The sequence below is a fragment of the Dama dama genome, chromosome 29 (assembly GCF_033118175.1).
Source record: "Dama dama isolate Ldn47 chromosome 29, ASM3311817v1, whole genome shotgun sequence".
Classification (NCBI taxonomy): Eukaryota; Metazoa; Chordata; class Mammalia; order Artiodactyla; family Cervidae; genus Dama; species Dama dama.
Window position 1 is genome coordinate 52,773,856 of NC_083709.1, and position 21,418 is coordinate 52,795,273.

Consider the following 21,418-nt stretch of genomic DNA (forward strand, 5'->3'; position numbering starts at 1 on the left):
TCAGATTTAAACCAGGCAGGCAGTCTCCTGTCTGTACTCTCCTAGCCGCTTTAACCTACACTGGCTTTCAAGCAACTTCAAGACCTGCATCCCTCTCAGTTCACAGCAGACCTGCAGCCCCCAAAGCCTTTGTGTATAGAAATCTCCAGCAACGGGTCACTAAGCTGAAGTCTCCGAGGTCAGGGACCTAGGTTACGCATTCACTACGTTGCCCAAGGGTTAATGCTTTGCATTAAACAAGCTTTCTATGTCTGTCAAAAGCAGAGGTAGAGCAATGCAGGAACATTCTTCCTAAAGTCTAATTTCTAGTCATTTCCCAAGCCAACAGAAAAAGGGAATCTGCGGCTGCAACCCGTGACCACCAGGTGGCGCCCGGCATTCCCGGAGCAGGAGGGCGGAGCCGCCGCCGATCGCAAAGAGCATGTGGACGCTCGGGCGCCGCGCGGTTGCCAGCTTCCAGCTCCGCTCGGCGCTCCCGGGCTTCGCCCCTACCCGCACCGGGGCGCCGCGGCCGGCGAAGGACCCCTCCTTCTCCGGCCGCCAGGGCCTGCGCATCGGAACCGCCAAGGCCCGCGCGCGCAGCCGGCCCGTAAGTATCCGCGCCCGCAGCTGCGCAGGCCGCACGCCGGGAGGGAGGCCGCGCACGCCGAGGGCGCGCCGCAAGCGCACCGCCCCTGTTCCGGCGGGGCCGCGCTTGGGCGGGGAAAGTGCGGCGGCGCGCGGCCGAGCGGTGCTCAGGCTCCGTTTCTCCCGGTTACTTTTGCACTGACTTCCGCTTTCTGCTGAACAAGGGAGATTATATCCTGCGGTGCAACTGCGGGAACGGCGCGGAAAAAAGCAGGAAAGGTGGGAGGGGACTGTTTCTTAAGGACCAGTGACGGTTCTAAGCTAGTCACTTCTCTTTGCGAGAACTTAAATTTAACTAATAATATATGCTAGGTACTATAATGTACATATAATATGTATAATATTAGCATGCTATGAATGTAGAACTGCTTCAATAAAACAGTAGACACTGTTTTATTATATATATATAATATTATATATATATATATGATATATATATATCAATATAATGATATAAATGTGTACTATCAGAGCGATGCTTTCAAGCATGGGCTTTTATGAACGAAATGCTTTCATCTAGCGAGGTGAAGATGTCAGTTTCAGAGCACTGCAGCTAGACCACCAGGGCTTTTTGGATCGGGCCTGGGTTCCAAAATCTGGCTCCTGGACTCAGCAGAGGTACCTTGAGGGATCGTGGAACGAACCCCTCTGAGGCCTGGCTTGTTTTTCTGGGAGAGGAGATTACCACTGACATGAGGTTTAATTAACTTATATAAAGTCTTCAGCACTTAATTTCACCTCCCTCCCCTCCCCCCGGGTTACACAGAAATGCCCGACCCAGTTACCCCACCACTTGGAAGCCCAAAAAAGTACTGTGGGATTAAGGAGGTTACACGGGAGCATGGAGGTGATGTTTAATCAGGGTCTGCAGATAGCAGGAGGCGGTGAGTGGCTTTCAGGAGAGAACCGAATGGGCAAAGGCGGGAAGGCAGGCAGGCAGAGATGGCTGTGAGTGGCTGGTCCACTCGATGGACTGTGGGTGGTGAAGGAAGCAGGTGAAATCCAATTCAGATTGTTCATGGAGCTCTGGAAGTTGAATTTAGGCTTAACCCTTCCACTGAGGTGTGCTATTTGACTGTGTTGGAAATATCCCTGGGATTGGTTGCCAACACTCAAAGTTGGAATCACCACCGACTTCTCAGGAGAACCAGGCAGTCAGGACCACGCTGGTCGCAGGAGCCCCGTGTGCAGAATGAATGCACATGTTCATTAGTGTGTTCCTTCTGTGCTGCTCTTGCCTGGCATGGAGCTGCTCATAGTGGTGCTGCAGTGGCGTTCCTGTGTGTGTGAACAGAGTCTTGTCTTGGGTGAAGTCCTCAGGCTGGCCTTGCTGAGCGAGGAGCCAGCAAATACTCAGCTCGGTTGCTGCCAAGACTGGTTGTGCGCATTTGTCCTCCCAGCAGCAGATGAGAACTGACTCACTCTTCAGGCTTGTGGTTTAACAGAGCCCAGGGCGACAAGGGGACCCTGGGGTGAAGGCTGGCCTCCCTGCTGGCCACCAGGTCAAGCCTCGCCAGAGTGGCCTAGGTTGGGTCATGTCCAGGGCCTGAGCTGGAGCCTGTGGAACTATCTAGTCTTTCCTCCAGCGTCTCCCCTTAGCCGGCTTTGTGCCGAGCTCACGAAGTCACTGAGCCCTGGACTCGAGTGAGCAGACCTACCAAAGACACATAGTCCAAGGGCTCCAGGTCTGGCAGCAGGAGGGGTGGCCATGGGTGGCCTAAGAGGGAGCACTTATAATAGAGCCCTCCCCACCGTGAAGTCCATCTGCATCCCACAATCAGTGGGGCAGCTTCTTCCTTGGGCAAAGGCCAGATTTACCCCCCTCTGAGGTCCTACCTCTCCACACTCTTCTGACATGCTTCAAAACAAACTGATTGATCACTGTCAGGCCCCAAGTTTGGGGTATTGCAGTCCTCTTGTTGAATCCTCATAACCAGTCTGCAAGGCACTATCATGACCGCTGCCTTCAGAGGAGGAAGTAGAGGTCTGAAAGGTTAAGCAGTTATCCAGGGAATGTCAGGCTTCCCTGATCGCTCAGTCGGTAAAGAATCTGCAATGCAGGAGACCCGGGTTCGATCCCTGGGTCAGGAAGATCTCTTGGAGAAGGAAATGGCTACCCCCTCCAGTATTCTTGCCTGGAAAATCCCATGGACAGAGGAGCCTGGCGGACTACAGTCCATAGGGTCACAAGAGTCGGACACAAATTAGTGACTACACCACCACCACCACAGAGAATGTTAGATTAGGGAGAAGCAGGTAAGAGATGATGGAGGGGGTCTTTGGCAACTGTTCCCTTGTGATTACAATCAACTGAATAGGGACTCCCCTGGTGGTCCATTGGTTAAGAATCTGCCTTGCAATGGAGGGGACATGGGTTCAGTCCTTGGTGAGGGAACTAAGATCCCACATGCTGTGGAGCAACCAAGCCTGCTTGCCACAACTAGAGAGCCCACGTGCCGCAATGAAAGATCTTGCATGACACACACGAAGGTTCCATGTGCTGCAACTAAGAGCTGACATAGCCAAATTTTAATTCATTCATTAAAAAAAAGAAACTTGAAAAAAAACAGCTGAATAAAGTCTTCTATTCTGGCTGTGAATGAATACCTTGCTTTAGACCAGCTCTCTCATCAGAACCGTCGAAGATATACAATTAAAGGACAAAAGAGAGAAACAGCTGTGTGAAGGTAGCAGAGAGACTGAGACAGCTAGGATTTGAGAGGCCAAGATCCAGGAGAGAAGGGAAATTGACTGACGTGAGCCTCGAGTTCTCAGACCCCTCCCGTCTGTGTCTGGAGCCCTGTATCGTTCCCAGGATGCAACACGTGTAAAACCAGGTTGTGCGTTGATCATTTGGTGAAGATGAGACCGGAGGCTCACAGGAACCTCTCCATATTACCCTCAGGACCAACTCGCTCATCCATCAACTTTACAGGGCATCTCTGTCATGAATGACGACTGTCACAGTATAACACTTCCCTCCTAGGCGGGCAGTGAGGACTCAATGAGTCCCTTCTCTAAACTCCCATCACCACCCAGTTGATGGTGAACATTCCAGAACATGCTGTGGGACACTGTGCTTTTCACAGCCGCTCTCTCACTTCTCCTTCAGAGCCAGTGTTCTTAAATGGCCATCTGTGTTCTAACACCCCCATTTCCTCCTCCTCCACTCACGTCTCCGCCTTAGTCTTTCTCGCTTGCCCAGGGCCCCGATGGCCCAAGAGAGTAACCAAAGCCTCTGACCCTCCTGTTAGTGGCGGCCACGGTGCCCTTTGCAGAAGGTGAACCTTGCTGCCACCCTCTACAGGCCCCTCGGCGTCCTCCCCAGATGAAGCCCCGCAGCCCGCCTCTCCATCACTCCCCTGCCGCCGCTCCATTCTGCTGGACCACTTCTCTCTCCTTTCGGGCATCCATCCCCTCTGACAGCTCTCCGGCTGGTCATAGCTCAGACCCCCACTGCTCAGAGGTAGCAGTTAGGTATTGAAAGAAATCAATATGTCACAGTGTCCCCTACAGATCGTGTTATTAAGATCTGCCAGGCTGCAGGTACAGCCTTTCTCCTGGCCACCCAGCTATTTGTGGTTGCCCCTTTTAGCCGCATTCTAAGACTTTGCTGACACTCCTCACCCTGCCTGTGTTCACCACCCCATCCCAGCCAGCAGCACTTAGGTATGTCCTGAGTCTGTGCCACACGACGCCCGACAGGTAGCTAGTGAGGCCGAGGAACTGACTTTTCAATTTTTATCTTACTTTAGTAAATTTACATTTGAATAGGTGCATGTAGTGAGTGGCTACTGCATTGGGGAGCACAGCCTTAGAGAGAGCCTGGGCTAGTGCACTAAAAGAAGGCAAAAAAATTGCCGAGGAAGAAATAGTCTGAAAAACTTAAACCTGGTTACTCCTGAGTGTATGCATAATAAAATTTAAACTGGGCATTAATGGACTGTAATGTATTGGAAAATGGTAATATTCTTCACTTTGGCTTTTAGAGTTTGAGCCTCTGCTGCCTCAACCAGACCCTGGATGTCAAAAAGCAAAGTGTCTGCTGGATAAATTTGAGGACAGCGGGAACTTTGGGTGATGCTGGGTAAGACAAAGCATCTTCCATGTCAGAGATCACTTCCTCTTTCCACCCTCACCCCACCATGTATAACATACGCACACATATTATACTTGTCTTTTTCTTTCCTTTTCACTTTTTTTAACAACAACAAAAAAAAACCCAAAACCCATCCCACAGAAAACCTATCTTCTCCCTAAGCAGCAGCGCTCATAAGCATCTTTCCACATCACTAACTATCCACTATAATATTTTTAGTGAAATAGTACTAAGTTTTATGGATGTGCCATAATTCATTTAACCCATTCCCTATTGCTGGACATTTAGTTTGTTTCCAGAGTTTCGCTGTTATTCTCTTTGATATCTTAGTCTTTAGGGCCGGCGAAGTTTCTGTAACAAGTAGACCCAAAATTGAAATGGCTGCAACCAGGACCCCTCTCTGTTGGAGCAGGGTGGCCATGCCTCTGTGAAATGGTTCAGGGAGCCGGACTCCTTTCACCTTCCTGTCTCCTGTCTGCACCATCTGCCCTCTGCAGGTCAAGCCTGGGTCATCCCGTCCATGGTACACTCCCCAGAAATGGACAGGAGCATGGCAGGCCTAGCAGTGGCATTTGTCCCTTACTCACATTTTAGTGGGAAGGACTTGGTCCCAGGGCCCCAGCTAAGAGGAGGCCAGTAAGGTGGTCTAGTGGGTGTCCTGGAGGGAGGAGGTGATGGGTTCTGGGGGAAAGCTGCTGGGCGCTGCTGCAGCCCAGCCCTCTATGCCTGAATCTGCATGACCCCCACCCCCACTGGAACCTTCTACACACATCCTGTGGCCACAGCCACAGGCCCACGGTCCCTCATCCACCTTGAAGGCCGAGGTGCCCAGATGACATGCAGTCCTGTCTCCAGGTCTAGGAATGGCTTCTCTGACCTACACACAAACACACATGGAGAGGGGCAAGATAACCAGTACATCAATAGCTCGTGTTCAAGTAAAAGACACATATCCCTTTTATTTGAAGGGGGCAGCAGTGGAGCCCCCTGGGCTGCCCTGGGACAACCTCTGCCCTGGCTGTGGGGGGCATCCCTCTAAGAAACCCCAGTTCTGCACCCAGGAGGCTCCTCACTGACTGTCCCTCCCCGTGGCCTCAGGGGCCACAGGCAGTGGGACGTGTCCCTCCTCGGGGGTGAGCAGTCTTCACAGCCTTCCCCCTGCCGATAGTAACAGTTTCCGCAGGCTGTCGTAAGGCTCCAGTTGGCCAGGCTGATTTTTCTTTGCTAACAGGATTTTCTCAGAAACCTAGCAGGCATCTGATCTCTTAAGCCCTAGTCAATCTCACATACCAGCTACCTGGATGGGAGCCTCCTGCATGTGCTAAGTCGCTCAGTCGTGTCCAACTCTGAGACCCTGTGGGCTGTAGCCCACCAGGCGCCTCTGTCCATGGATTCTCCAGGCAAGAAGACTGCAGTGGGTTGCCATGCCCTCCTCCGGGGGATCTTCCCGACCCAGGGATTGAACCTGCGTCTCTTACGTCTCCTGCATTGGCGGGCGGGTCCTTTTCCACGAGCGCCACCTGGGATGGGAGCCTCCGACTGACTGACTTTTGGCATCCTCACTCCCACAGCCACCTCTCTCAACCCAAGAGCATTTTCCTTGAGGTCATAACATTAAAGACTACTCTTAACCTGCTTTTTGCAACAGAATTAGATCCCCTTTTTTGGCTTAATGAGAGGCTTTAGCATCTCCCCTGGGCTCAACCACCTCAGTACTGCTTTCAGCTCCCCAGTGCAGACCAGCTGGTCTTCTCCTGGCTCACCATTTCTGTGTTCATCAGCTAACGGCAGCAGGGAGCCACCCACACGCAGGAACATTCTGACTGTCCTCAGAGCTACAGCTCCGCAGCACAGTATGGGCCTCCCAGGTTATCACAGGCAGCAGCTGACAGAGGACCTGCAGGCTCCGGGCTCCCACGTCTGTGTCGTTGGCCCTTCCCCGCAGCCTCTGAACAAGTGCTGCGTCTGCATGGGTCAGGTTTTCGCCTCGGGGGCACCATTTCCAGCCCCTCCTTGCACAGATGCTCTGCTGCTGCTGCTGCTAAGTCACTTCAGTCGTGTCCAACTGTGTGTGACCCCATCCCTGGGATTCTCCAGGCAAGAACACTGGAGTGGGTTGCCATTTCCTTCTCCAATGCATAAAAGTGAAAAGTGAAAGTGAAGTCGCTCAGTCATGTCTGACTCTTTGCGACCCCATGGACTGCAGCCTACCAGGCTCCTCCGTCCATGAGATTTTCCAGGCAAGAGTACTGGAGTGGGGTGCCATCGCCATCTCCGGACGCTCTGCTACTGTCCCCCAATCCCTCCAGACAGCCCTCTGAGGCTGGGTGGGACCTTGGCAGAATGCACCAGCCCAGCTCCCTTCTTCAGGGTCTACTTCTGGCCCCTGGGAAGCGTACCTTGACCTGCCATGTGTAGGACAGCCCACTTTGTCATGGCCCACCTGCCACTGCCAGATAGCACCTGCTAAGCTCTTGACTTTGGACTTTATGCCCGAGTTGGGTGTGTCTTTATGTTCCCCAAGCTCCTCCGGGCACCTATCAGTCTGTCCTGCTTCTCTTCAGATGTCCCTCGATCAGCGTTAACTGAGGAGAGGGAGAGGGAAATGCCGAACACCCGCCCCCCAGGCCCACCGCTCCCCATCAGCCCCGTAACCTTCCCCACATTGTGCCCTTGAGGCGGGTGATGGGCTGGCTGGGGGAGGGATCATACTGCAAATCTTTGTCTTCATTGGTTGTTTGGCAGCCACTGGTGTCTTACTGGGGCTTCCCTGGTGGAAACGGTAGCCATTTCTGTTGTTACCAGCGCATTTGTAGAAACAGACACATATAGGAATGACATGTTGAGTTAGGGGATTTCACCTATATGCACAGGCTTCCCTGGTGGCTCAGACAAAAAGCGGGCAAGTGATGCTTTAGTTTTGTTGAATCTGACTGCAGTGTGGAAGACCCAGGTCCGATTCCTGGATTGGGAAGATCCCCTGGAGAAGGGAATGACAACCCACTCCAGTATTCTTGCCTGGAGAATCCCATGAACAGAGGAGCTTGGTGGGCTACAGTCCATGGAATGTCTTACTTTGGGCCTCCTAGAAACTTTCCAATGATGGAGTTTTCCAAGACACCTCTTGCAACCTACAGATACGTTCTATACAATAGGGAGGTTTCTGGCAGTTTTCATTGTCATAATTTACATACCATAAAATTCACTGTTTAAAAACTTACCAGTAGTTAAGACTGTGTGCCCAATGCAGGGAGCTCAGGTTCGATCCCTGGTCAAGGAACTAGAATCCCACCATGCCGCAACTAAGCCCACACGAGGCAATGAAGATCCCCCTCATGATGCAACTAAGACTTGGTGCAGCCAGAAACAAAACAAAAACCCAGCCAACCAATTTACATAAAAAATAAAATGTACCGTTCAGTGGTTTTTAGTATCCTCACAAAATTATGCAATTTTTACCACTATCTAATTCCAGAACATTTTCATCACTCCAAAAAGAGACCCCATAAGCCATTAGTAATCACTCCCCATTCCTCCTTGCCCCAGACCTCCGACAACCACTTTCTGTCTCTATAAATTTATAGCATTTTTTAATTAAAAAATAATATCTATATAGAATATCTGCAAGTATTCAGCTTGATAAATTTTTAAAAACTGAACATACCATGTAACTCAAGAACTAGCTCAAGAAATAAAATGTTACCAACCCCTTGAGAGCAGGCCTTCTGCTCACTTCTAGTTATTAACCCCTCTTTGTCCCAGAGTAGCTACCATTCTGATTTCAAACAGCATGGATTAGTTTTGCCTGCTTTTTAAATTTATATAAATGGTATAAAGAATAAGTATGTCTGTGTGTGGCTTCTTTCAGTCACCATTTATTGTGGGATTCATCCATATTGTTATCTTTGTAGACAATTCTGTTTTGCACTGTAGTATCCCATGGTATGAAGGTATCAGAGTTTATTTATCCACTGTATTATGTCTGGATACTTGGGCAGCCTCTAATTTGGGCTCTTGGATAGTTCTGCTGTGAACATTCTTAGCGTGGTGCGTGTCTCTTGATGAACCTGGGTATGCATCTCTGTTGGGTATATACCCAAGAGTAGAATTGATGGTCACAGCACCTGAATGTATTCAACTCTTGTAGAAGTATCAATAGTTTTCCAAAATACTTGTCTAATTTATTTGCCCATCGGCAGTATCTGAACGCTCTGGTTACTGCACTTCCTGACTGACTCTTCATATTATCTGTCTTTCATTTTAACCTTTCTGGGGGTATCTCATTGTGGTTTTTTAATTTTCATTTTCCTGAAGATTAGCAAGGTTGAGCCCCTTTGCATATGTTCTTTGACCATTTGGATATCTTTTTTTTTTAAATGAAATCTGTTCAAATATTTTGCGTATTTTTCTGTTGGGTTTTCTTGTTGATTTGTAAGAGTTCTTTACATGTCCTGGAAATAAGTCCTTTTTCAGATATATGGAATGCATGTATTTTCTCCCACTTCGTGATTTGCCCAACAGATGTTAATAACAAAAGCAATAGAAACAACCTTGATGGCCAGTTGAAAGGGACAAAGCTAAATGAATAACATAAGATAAAATACTGTGAAAATCCGTATGTGCTAATATGGAACAATGTCTAAGACATATGAAATGAAAACTGCAAGGTGCTTCATTTGCATATTAAAAAGAATATAACAATTCTAGAAGGATACAGAAGAGCTTGCCCATACACAGATTGCCTGTTTGGGAAGAAAGGCTTACTTTTCATGCTATTTAAATTTTTACTCTGTATATGTTGGGCTTCCCTGGTGGCTCAGATGGTAAAGAAATGGTCTGCAGTGCAGGAGACTCAGGTTCAATCCCTGGGTCAGAGAGATCCTCTGGAGGAGAATGGCAGCCCACTTTAGTATTCTTGCCTGGAGAATTCCATGGACAGAGGAGCCTGGTGAGCTACAGTCCATGGGGGGCACTAGAAGGATACAGAAGAGATTGCTCATCATAGTTCAGCCTGTTTGGGAATAAAGGCTTACTTCTCTAAATTCTTTCATGCTTTTTAAATTTTTACTCTGTATATGTTAGATATTTTCCATCTATTTAAAAAATTTTAAAAATAAAATATCAATTGATGCTAATAAAAATGCAGCACTTTGATGATCACATGATTGGCATTGTTTCTGTTCCCCCTGCAGCACTTTGGACGATACCACCTATGAAAGACTGGCCGAGGAGACGCTGGACTCCTTAGCAGAGTTTTTTGAAGACCTTGCAGATAAACCGTACACGTTTGAAGACTATGATGTCTCCTTTGGGGTACCTCTTTTCTTCTCTTCATTCTTCTGTATCCTCCCTAAGAATTTTAGCTCACTGAGATAGAGAATGCCTTTCCAGTAGCGTGCAGTTATGGATGGGGCCAAGAGACTGGAGTTCTGGTTTCAGCTGCACCAGTCTTGTGACCTCAGGCAAGTCACTCAGCCTCTCTGAGCCCTCATTTTTCCTAAAAATACAGATTTTGAACCTTCACTCAATACCCATGAAGGTAAATCAGGGAGGAACCCAGGCATGTGTTTGTGTAGCAAGACAGCCCTCATCACACAGGCATGGAGAACACTGAACTAGACTGCTAGTTCTTAAGCCGGGTGAGAGACTGCCCAAGACGTATTCAGACTAGACATGTGCCTCACTCCCTGGAAATTCAGGGTGCAGTCCTAGGAAGCCTGTTTTTGAAAAGCTCACCTGAGATTCTAAAGAGCACCTTTAGGTCCCACCTCTAGGAATATTTGATTGGTCTAGGGTGTGGCCCAAGCCAGACAATGAGAATTTTGAAGTTTTTAGAGTAACTCCCCAGATGCTTCTAATAACGCATCCAGGGCTGGATGAAACTTAAACCTCAGATCCTAGAAGCCCAGGTAGTGCGTGTGTGTATCAGCTGGCCACCAGGTGGCAGACTTGAGTTAGGGTCAGCCTTTGGATTTCTATAGAATTATTGCCTAGGCCGTAGGGAGCAGCTCTTTTTGACCAGTGGGAGCAAATCCCCTGCAGAAGTTAATCCTCTTGACAGCAATTAATTAATACCAGGAAATGTCATGAAGTGTGCATTTGGGATTAAATCATGGGGTTATTTAGGACAACCAGCTGTCAGGCTAAAGTGATAGAAATGGTATTGGATATTGCTGTTAGGGGTGCTGGATAGAAAAAGGACTCCATCAGATGGAGCAGGTGTCAAGCCTGGTTGTAAGGACAGTAAGGGATTTGGCGGTAATGGGACAGGGCAGGAAAGGATTAAATGCCTTCCAGGTGGATTCGTTGGAAGCTGTCAGCACTGGAAAATGCAGCAGTGCTCAGGCTGGGCTGTGGATGTGCTTATGCAGGCAGCCTCAGAAGGGAGAGATACCAGGGAACCCTTACAGGCTGGTCCCTCCAACCTGACCATCTGTGGGATGATTAGACCTAGGGGAAGCCACAGGTCTCATCTCCCCCAGCCTCCTTCCTGAGTGCGGAAACTATAGGGAAACCAAGTCTCAGGCTAAGCTCTGCCACACTTGCAGACACCACAGAAGCAGTCACCCCACCTGTTCCTATAGGATTAGTGAAGCATGTCTCTGCTTGACTCAAATACTTTACATGACAGTTTCATTAGAAGCGAAGGTGCCAGTATTCTAGCAGCTGGATCCTGCTTCCCTCATGAGGCAGGCAACAAAAGCTTGTGCTCAGTGCGGGGTCAGGACCTTCCCTACCTTCACAGGGTCTCTCTGAAGAGTGACTCGGCTGCTGCACTTGCCCATTCATGCAAGGGAAGAGGCACCTGAGTTTTTCCAGCCAATCCATACACTGTGTCTTGAGTATCATTCTCCTCCTTAGGGAAGAAGTGTATCTAGTAAATCATTTGCTAATTAGGAACATCTCTAGTGTAGATGCAGAAGGCTAATGGCATTTATTAGCTCCCGCTGTTGTTCGGCTACCTCAGGTGTGAATTTCTGATCAGAGTCCTCCAGCTCACTAACTTATATATTTCACATATAGATAAGTTAGCTGACATTACATTATAGATGGTAGAACACCTGTAACACCATTAGTTGGTTGGAGCACAGCCTTTCTCTGCCCTTCATCGATGTCACCTTCTCTGCAGCCCTCCTAAATGCCCCAGGCAGACACCACCAGCCCTCTTGAGTTTGATACTGATACCCTCGGCTGTAACTATCTCCTTACACACCAGCTCCCACAGCTACTGTGAGCTTCTTGGCAGCTGGGACACTGTCCACTCCTGGTCTTCCAATGCCTAGAACATTGCCAAGTACATAGCAGGGACTTAAGAAATGTCGATTCACTGTATAAATGAAATGAGACTCACCTACTTTTCCAGAACATACTTTCAGTGATGGCACTCAGCATATAGAGCTGTTTTATCAACTTGCTGTTGGCCAAATAGGCAAATGAAAGCAATACTCTAGATAAACCCGCATTTCTTCTGTTCCCGTCTGTGGACCTGGAGACGTGGGCAGCTTCGTGGCTCTTGTGTTGTCCGGGTGGGGCAGGTCATGTGGTTGTCAGTGTCTGGGTCCAAGCCTCATCCCTTACTGGTTATGGTTATCAGAGGGAACTGCCTGCAGGAGCCAAAGCCCCACCCATGGCTAGGTAACCATGGAGTCGTTGCACTTGACCCTGGAAACTGACAAGCACCATGCTATTTAGAGAGTTACCTCCAAGCTACCTTTGTTTTCTTTTCTAGGTGGAGCCCTAGCTTCTTAGTCACTTTAAGTAGAATTTACTGGTTGCCATGCCCTTCATTCACTGAGTTTTCTGCATATTATTGCCATAGACAGAGGCTTCTTAACCATTTGGGGATCAGAACACCTTGTGAGAATCTGACTGCTCTGGACCCTCTTCTGAGAAAAACTTCTATGTATACTTAGGAATTTCTGCTTCCAGGGCTGTGCTGTTTGCAGAACCCTGAAGACCACCTCTGGGTCCTAGGTCATACACCCCTGCTCGGAGATAGCACTTTATTGGATATGGTGGCAGAGGGCCTGGCCTAGCATCCTGCATTTGTACTTTTTTCCTAGAATGCTTAAGTGAATTATCTAACCATGAGGGCAGGTCCTTTAGCTGTAAAGTGGGTGACAGTACCCTCCTCTTCTCCAGGTGTATTTTAGGATTAAGTAAAACAATGTAGGTAAAAGTGCTGTATATTCATTATTCTTATTCCTTAAGGGGAAGTCAGTGTCCATTTTAGGAGTGGGGGAAGTCACATGCATATAGGTGTGTGTTAGTGGTTCAGTCGTGTCTGACTCTTTGCGATCCCATGGACTGTAGCCTGTAGCCAGGCTCCTCTGTCCATGGGATTCTCCAGGCAAGCCTACTGGAGTGGGTTGCCATTCCCTTCTCCCAGGGATCAAACCCAGGTCTCCCACATTGCAGTCAGATTCTTTACTGCTTCCCTGAGCCACCAGGGAAGCCTATTCATATAGGTGAAATCCCCTAACTCAACATGTCATTCCCATACGTGTCTGTTTCTACAAATGAGCTGGTAACAATGGAAATGGCTACTTTTGCTTCCACTGATGCAGCCAGTCAGAATCAAGCCTCACCTTCTGTGACTGGGGGCTGCTTCCACTGGTCAGTGTCTGGATGTCAGGAGCTAAGTACTGCCTCTCTCCCCCACTGCCCCATATTGATGTCTGCCCACTCTCCCCAAGTAGACACTCAGATTGCTCCTTAAGGAATAACATTAACGAACAAAAAGCTCTCTTTTATCTAGGTTACTTGCAGATGGTTCCAAAAGCATTAAGAATTCCTGGGGAACCAGTAAATGCAGCTAGTTTCCTTTGGAAATGGAAGAAGTTATAACAAATCTGGATAGCGTATTAAAAAGCAAAGACATCACTTTGCCAACAAAGGTCCATCTAGTCAAAGCTATTGTTTTTCCAGTAGTCATGTATGGGTGTGAGAGTTGCACTATGAAGAAGTGTCAAAGAATTGATGCTTTCCAACTGTGGTGTTGGAGAAGACTCTTGAGAGTCCCTTGGACTGCAAGGAGATTGAACCAGTCAATCATAAAGGAAATCAACCCTGAATATTCACTGAAAGAACTGATACTGAAGCTGAAGCTCCAATACTTTGGCCAACTGATGCAAAGAGCTGACTCGTTGGAAAAGACCCCTGATGCTGGGAAGGATTGAGGGCAAGAGGAGAAAGCAGCTACAGAGGATGAGATCGTTGGATGGCATCACTAACTGGATGGACATGAGTTTGAGCAAGCTCTGAGAGATAGTGAAGGACAAGGAAGCCTGGCATGCTGTAGTTCACAGGGTCGCAAAGAGTCAAGACATGACTTAGCAAATGAACCACCTCAGTAGAAAACTCTAATTGCGCACAATGAACAGAAGGGGGCGTAGTTGAGCGTTGCCTTGTGTGACCTTGCCGTTCCCATTCCAGGGGTTTATCACAGTGCCTGGTTATCATCCACTTGGTTCACTCACTGGGTTTTTTTTTAAATCCATCAGCTTTTTGCACAAATATTGCAAATGCTAGGATGAAAAGACAAATCTGCTTTCAGGGGGCTTAAAGTAGTGGAGGGAAGGAGCAGGTGAGCAGCAAGCTGGCAGCTCAGATGCAGTGAGGAAAACCCAGAGGCCATGGGGACACACCCAGGCCACAGTCCCGCTGAGGGCTGTCAGGGTGACCTTCCCAGAATCGCCTCCGTTCTCCCATCAGCCCCCGCTCCTCGAAGTCTCTCTGAAGGGGGAGGCGCAGCTGCTGTCCTGAGAAAACTAGTGAGGCTGTGCACTCCTAGACCTGGCCCGCCTGCCTTCCCTACTGAATCATGTACCGCCTGGGCGTAGGGCCACAACATGGCATTTAAGGGCCGCAAACAGGTCAAATCAGAAGAAATTATGTCTTGATTCCTTGAGTCTATTATGTGGAAAAATAAGCCATAAACTATATATACGGAGGGGGAAATGAGTGACTGTGATGGGTACAGACCTTCTCTTTGAGGTGATGGAAATAACCTGGAATTAGATAGTGAGGATGTTTGCACACTTTATGAAAACACATGCTTAAAAACTACCAAATTATATAGTTGTAAGAAATTGTGAAATATAAGTGAAAGATAGTCCTAACACAGGTAGGTTTCAGGGGGAAAAAAATTTAAAGCAAACTTGCATGATCATAGCCCTGCATTTTCAAACTGGCAGCTGAACACTAGCCTGGTGGGCCACTGGTTAACATTCTGCATTCCCAGTGCAGGAGCCCGGTTTGATCCCTGGTCAGGGAACTAGATCCTGCATGCCATAACTAAGACCTAGTACAGCTAAATTAAAAACAAAAAAAGCTGAGCTGATATCGCTGATTAACAGGACAGAGAGCGCTTCGTGTTGTGGGAAGAACAGCCTCTTCTGGACGGGAGCAGACCTGGATTTAAGACCAGCTTTTCCAGTTACTGAGTTTTCTTTGTTACCCTGTCCCTTTGTTGTCCTCATCTGTGAAACTTGGATAATGATTTCCACCTCCTGATGGTTATGGTCGTAGAGGAAAGTTTTACACAGAGTGCAAAGCAGTGCCTGGCACAGAGCAGATACTGAAAAATAATAGATGCTATTTTTGTGGATGTCTTCGTTTTGTTTATAACATTTATATTTCCAACGTCTCTATAATTTTGCTACACTTCTTTTTCATTGGAAAAAAATCATTAAAAATAGAACCCACCAGTGTCCTCCCCATCCCCTATCAGTTATACTATTATCGGCACTCTCTCCACCTTTTCAATAGCTCTTTGTGTTTGCAAACCAAACACAAAACGTTCTAAGAACCACTGGGGACCCATTGGTGGACAGGGACTCTGAAAGGCTGCCTGTCTGAGGGCCGTGCAGGGGTTGGAGAGCAGCGAGGCTTGGCGGCGGAGCTGTTTCTTGAGTATCCGGTGCAGTCTAGAGAGACCTCAGGCCTGAGGAGTAACAGGCTCTTTTGTTGAAAGAGGGTTTTCAAATTTAAATGAGCATTTATTGGGCAAGATAAGACCAAAGGCCTTTTGAAGAATTCAAGGCTCCTAGAGAGGAAAATAAAGCTGCAGAGGGGCATCTGAGAAACTTGTGAGCTGCTTTGGTGGGGGGCGGGGGGTGGGGACGAGGTGGATAAGAGCCCTCGTGTGCAGAGGGTCTGCCTTCTGCCAGCGGAGCTCAGGCTGCTGCTCTTCTGAGACCAGCAAAGCTGCTGGCTGGATGGCTTCCTTCTCTCTTGCCTTTTCTTCCGTTCTTCGGTCATGAGCTGGTCTGCCCGATGTTTGTGCTGACTGGGACCGCAGTAGAGTTGGCGCCTGCATTTTTTTTTTTTTAGTGCTCTTCTTATTTATTTATTTATTTATTTTTTCAGTGGGTTTTGTCATACATTGATATGAATCAGCCATAGATTTACACGTATTCCCCATCCCGATCCCCCCTCCCACCTCCCTCTCCACCCGATTCCTCTGGGTCTTCCCAGTGCACCAGGCCCGGGCACTTGTCTCATGCATCCCACCTGGGCTGGTGATCTGTTTCACCATAGATAATATACATGCTGTTCTTTCGAAACATCCCACCCTCACCTTCTCCCACAGAGTTCAAAAGTCTGTTCTGTACTTCTGTGTCTCTTTTTCTGTTTTGCATATAGGGTTGTCGTTACCATCTTTCTAAATTCCATATATATGTGTTAGTATGCTGTAATGTTCTTTATCTTTCTGGCTTACTTCACTCTGTATAATGGGCTCCAATTTCATCCATCTCATTAGAACTGGTTCAAATGAATTCTTTTTAACGGCTGCCACTTCTGGGCATACACACTGAGGAAACCAGATCTGAAAGAGACACGTGCACCCTAATGTTCATCGCAGCACTGTTTATAATAGCCAGGACATGGAAGCAACCTAGATGCCCATCAGCAGATGAATGGATAAGGAAGCTGTGGTATAAATACACCATGGAATATTACTCAGGCGCCTGCATTTTTTAATGTCTCTAACGTGTGCTGGCCCATCGTTGAGAAACCAAGGCAGCAGTCAGGATGCTCATCCTGTCATTTGTCGGCTGCAGTAGAGCCACTGAACACTCCTGTCTCCTTCCCTCAGGAGGGGAATGAGGGTATTCTTTGCCTTGTCCACCTCAAACGGGATGAGGGGAAACACTCTGAGATATGTGTCGTGATTAATCATCATCTGATTCCAACATCAGTGCTCCTTCTGTGTGATCTAATTCCAAAAACTAAATTAAAAAAAAAAAAACTAAACTAAAGACAGTTCCTTTTTGGTGTATGTTGTGCCCTGGTATAAATGCAGTATTGAGAGATAACAAAAGAGGAGGCAACTATGACACAGAGATAACCCTGTCTTGTTTTACTTCCTCATGCTCTTTTCCACCTGATGCACCAGAGTGGTGTTCTAACAATTAAACTGGGCGGAGATCTAGGAACCTACGTGATCAACAAGCAGACTCCAAACAAGCAAATCTGGTTATCTTCACCATCCAGGTATGTCTGAAGTCAAAATTTCTCATGGTTCAGCTTGTTTGAAACACGACCTGGTAGGCTGTGTAAGAAGGGTCACCCTCGTGTTTTAGCACCTATGTAAGGCAACCTTTCCTGAGGTTTTGCAGCATGTCTCAGGCTCAGCAGGAGGGTTTACTCTGGAGATTATGTATGTGGCTGCTATAAGCAGATATCAGGATGTTAACAAGATTGGAAGTGAAAAATTTTCAGAACCCACCTTGCCATTTTTTTCTCTATTAAATCATTGCTGCGCCTTTGAAAAAGCCACCTTTGCTGTTACAGCATGTGAACAAGTTGCAATTTGTCCTCAAAGCGCGTTAAAGTTTGACCTCTGGTCTGTTTTGAGCACCTCCATTACAAGTTAGTTGAATTCCATTTGCCGAACTGGGCTGTGTGCTCTGTGGAGGTTGGAGAGTGTTTTAAACCATACTTCCAGGGCATTCCATGCCTCCTGCCTTTTTCACTGATGTGCTTTCAATCTAGCAGAATAAAAGATTGTTTTGGAGACCTTCTGTGCTGCGTTTCAAGGCCTGAGAATGTGCAGGGAGAGAGGGTCCTTCATCCCTCCTAGCCTGTTGAAGTGGTTGTAAGAAAGTAAAGGGAGAGACCTCGCCCACAAAGAGCTCTCCGAACTACCTTCCTGGTCCTTCATTAGCACTTCCAAAGAGAACACTCAGACGGTGAAATGGGAAAGGCCCGGATACCACCAGCAGGGAATTCTTTGAAAGCCTCACGGCATTTGCATTTTTTTAAAAAGAAAAGTATTTAACTCTTCCCCTGCCTCAGTATTGACTTCACTTTTAGGGAGTTAATATTATCCTGTTTATGCTGCTGCAATGTGTGATTCTTTGTTCAAACTAAATCAAGCATTAGGCTTCCTTCATCCCAGCCTCATCTAGGAAGAATGTTATCATTCAAGAAAAACCAATTCCAAGGGATCACTCATTTCTAGCCAGGTGCTTATTCACAGATTGTCTTACTTTTAGATCCAACTTACTTGAAGCTGAGGGAGATTTTACCCTGTGTGGGCCAGTTAGCCTGTTCTCTTTGGTCTCAAACAGCCACCTCGACCCTTACTGTGGCCAGGCATGAAGGCTGCACAGTCTTATCCTTCATCTCCAGAGGAATCAGGACAAGAAACTGGGTGGACCAGCTCAAATCCAGCCATCAGCTTTGGGGATCGGTGGCTTTGAAAGTAGCAGGCAGAGCACCAGAACCAACTGTGCTGGCTCCACTAAAAGAATTCCCTCATGTTGTATCTTGAGACTGAAAAGTCCTTATCGCATTTGGGCACACCTACCAGCAACAGGATCCTACCTCAGGCATGTTTAGAAAAATATACTTCTGGATGATAACAAATTTTAAGAAATCCTAAGTTAGTTTTTTTTTTTTTATTATTCATGATGGGAATCTGGAAAGAAAATATGCCACATAGCCTTTTACTATCATGGAAATACTATATTCCTCAAAAATAAAAAGTTATTTTCCATTCAATTTTTCACAGTGACCCAAAATAACCTTTCCTAGGGCTGCTTTTCTGATATTATAGGGCTTTTTATTTTATTTTATGGCATGTGGGATCTTAGTTCCCCAACCAGGGATCAAACCCATGCCCCCTGCATTAGAAGCACAGAGTCTTAATCCCTGAACTGCCAGGGAAGTCCTGGGGCTTTTTAATTGACAATGGTTCAGGTCAGAAGAAACACTGGCTTTGCCTCAATACCTTGCTTGAGGACATTAAAGGATGGAATAAAGGAGAGGTCTGAGTGGACAGCTGGGTGTTTGTGGCTGAGCACAGGGCCCTGGGCAGTGTGGGGGGGCCTGGACGTTCTCATGCTTGCCTGGTATCCTGGCAGCAAATCAGAGTCCAGAGCCAAGGAAACGTTCTCTGGCTTTGGTCCAGGTTATTATGCCTCTATGTGTTTGGCTGTTTGTACATGGTAAAAGCCCAGTGCTTTTGGTTTGTCCCTTTTATCCCATTAAGAGAGTGCCTTTGGTTGATAATACAGAAATCCTTGATGTTTTTATAGCCCTCAAAAGATGCTTCCCTTCTGAATCGTCCTCCTCCCTGGCAAAGCTGTCCCAGTCCTGCACTTTGGAGAAGCTCCCGTGAGCGCGGTTGGACTTGGCAGCCCCTTGCTTCCCGTGGGCTCCCAGTGTCCTCTGCTCCTTCCTCCATCAAGGCGTGACCCTGCAATGCCATCAGTTGCTGGCACGTCTCCTCCTCCACTAGATCCGGAGGAAGTGGCATTAACGGGCACAGGTTGTGTTGGTCTGGAATAATAAGACACTGCAAAACCTAGTCACACTGGGCCACACGGACACAGTGTTCCCAGCATGAAGTGTATGTACTGTTCTTGTTCACTAGATGAGCTCGAGATGGATGAACTAGCCCATCAGACTCTCACCTTCATGGATTTCAAATTGAATTAAGCAAATTGTTTTTAAAAATATCAGTAGAGACGGTTACCAGGAGCTGGGAAGAGGAGTGAATAGGGAGTAACTGCTTAATGGATGTGGAATTTCCTTTGGGTGATGAAAATGTTTTGAAACTAGATATAGATAGTGGATTCCCAATGTTATGAAATGTACTGAAATGATGATAATAACATAGGTAAGGGGCAGATCATGCCAGTAGTGCATGAATGGCCATCATCCAAAAGACACTGCCCTGATATTTCAGGTTATCATATGTGACTCAGGAAAAGCAAAAGATCAGAATGTGATAAACGGAGACTCATCAGTAGGGTTGAAATGTTTTCAGGTCTTGAGCATTGTTCTGTGAATTGTTCTCGAGGATAATGATGTAATTCTGCTCTTTTAAAAATTAGAGTTTATTTCACAATGTTGTGTTAGTTTCAGGTGTATGGCAAAATGACTCAGTTATATTAAATCAAGCCTAAGATGAGAAGTCAAATACATGCCTTATTACTTTTTAGATCTTCACTACAGTCAATTTCTTGGTGACAGTTTCTTTGGAAGCGCAGTTCCCGTGAACTTACTCTGACTGTGTTTCATCTTGCAGCGGCCCCAAGCGTTACGACTGGACTGGGAGAAACTGGGTATATTCCCACGATGGCGTGTCCCTCCACGAGTTGCTGGCCACAGAGCTGACTCAAGCCTTAAAGACCAAGCTGGACTTATCTGCTCTGGCCTACTCTGGAAAAGACACTGGCTGCCCAGCCCAATGCTAAAGACATGAAAAGCTCTAAAGCCAAGACCCCAGCCTTGTTCTGCAGCTGAATGACTAAGCTTTTTCCGTTCCTGCCTTTGAGGACAGTTGCATTGTATGTAACAGCTCTGTGAAAAGACTGTGTCGCCTTCCACCCTGCCCCCTGAGTTTAGATTTTTAATTTCCATAGAGTTTTTTTCTGAATGTTTTGTCTGATTTCCTCCCTCACGTGATGATAGCCCTTATGTTTCAAAATGTCTGTATGCCCATACCTATATATAAACACACAACTAAGAAAAACAAGAAGGATAAATTCTAGGAGGAGAAATAAATGGGCTTGACCATTCATTCTTTGAAGGACTTACTACAAAAACTGCATGAAGAGTATTTGGCCAACCTCATCATACTATCTCAAAATGAGACTTATTAAAGGGAAGCCTAAAATGTTCCTCCTCCTCTTGAAAGTGTAAACACTTCTCAGCCCTTTAGTACTGAAGCATCAGTGGTAACTCAGGAACTGTCAAACGAAGACTATTTTCTCTTTGTGCTTTGTGACCCAGGGTGTGATGGGGCAACACAGGAAGTGTCTTCCATATGTGCATGTATATGCACATACACATTTACGTGTGTGTATACATATTTTTTTTTAAGGATCAGTATAGCATAAGCTATTGAAACACAGGTCAGAGTATGCAAAAAGTCTCCCAAAGACCGGGGGGAGGCGGGGAGCCATCTCCCTAAACTCGTGGCTATAGTATAATAAACGAGGTCATGGAGCTAAGGAGGTGCTTGGCAAATTGTGAAAGCCCACATAAATGAAAAGATGTTGGTGTAGCAGAATAAAACTTAACTCTCAACTTTTAGGTTGTGAATAATTTTTTCATTCCACACCCCTTTCCTGTTTCCCCATTTCTATTCCCCTCCTACCTTAAAAGAACCTAATTATAAGAATGTGATCACTAAGCAAATGAAACTAACTTCTGAGCCTTGCTCTCCTGAATGTA

At 47.0% G+C, this 21,418-nt stretch overlaps 1 protein-coding gene across 1 annotated transcript; it reads left to right on the top strand.

Annotated features, from left to right (window-relative positions):
* Positions 1 to 391: 391 nt before the first annotated feature.
* Positions 392 to 21,271, top strand: FXN (frataxin). The gene is made up of 5 exons (XM_061132226.1): positions 392 to 589; positions 4,617 to 4,714; positions 9,919 to 10,039; positions 17,127 to 17,224; positions 20,268 to 21,271. Exons 1-5 carry the CDS (start codon positions 422 to 424, stop codon positions 20,434 to 20,436), a joined length of 654 nt encoding a protein of 217 aa, XP_060988209.1. The 5' UTR covers positions 392 to 421; the 3' UTR covers positions 20,437 to 21,271.
* The last annotated feature ends 147 nt before the right edge of the window (positions 21,272 to 21,418 follow it).

Coding starts and splice junctions, on each gene's coding strand:
- FXN (XM_061132226.1), top strand. CDS start 422: ATGTGGACGCTCGGGCGCCGCGCGGTTGCCAGCTTCCAGCTCCGCTCG. Junction 590..4,616: donor CCCGCGCGCGCAGCCGGCCC/GTAAGTATCCGC, acceptor TTTGGCTTTTAG/AGTTTGAGCCTCTGCTGCCT. Junction 4,715..9,918: donor GGAACTTTGGGTGATGCTGG/GTAAGACAAAGC, acceptor TTCCCCCTGCAG/CACTTTGGACGATACCACCT.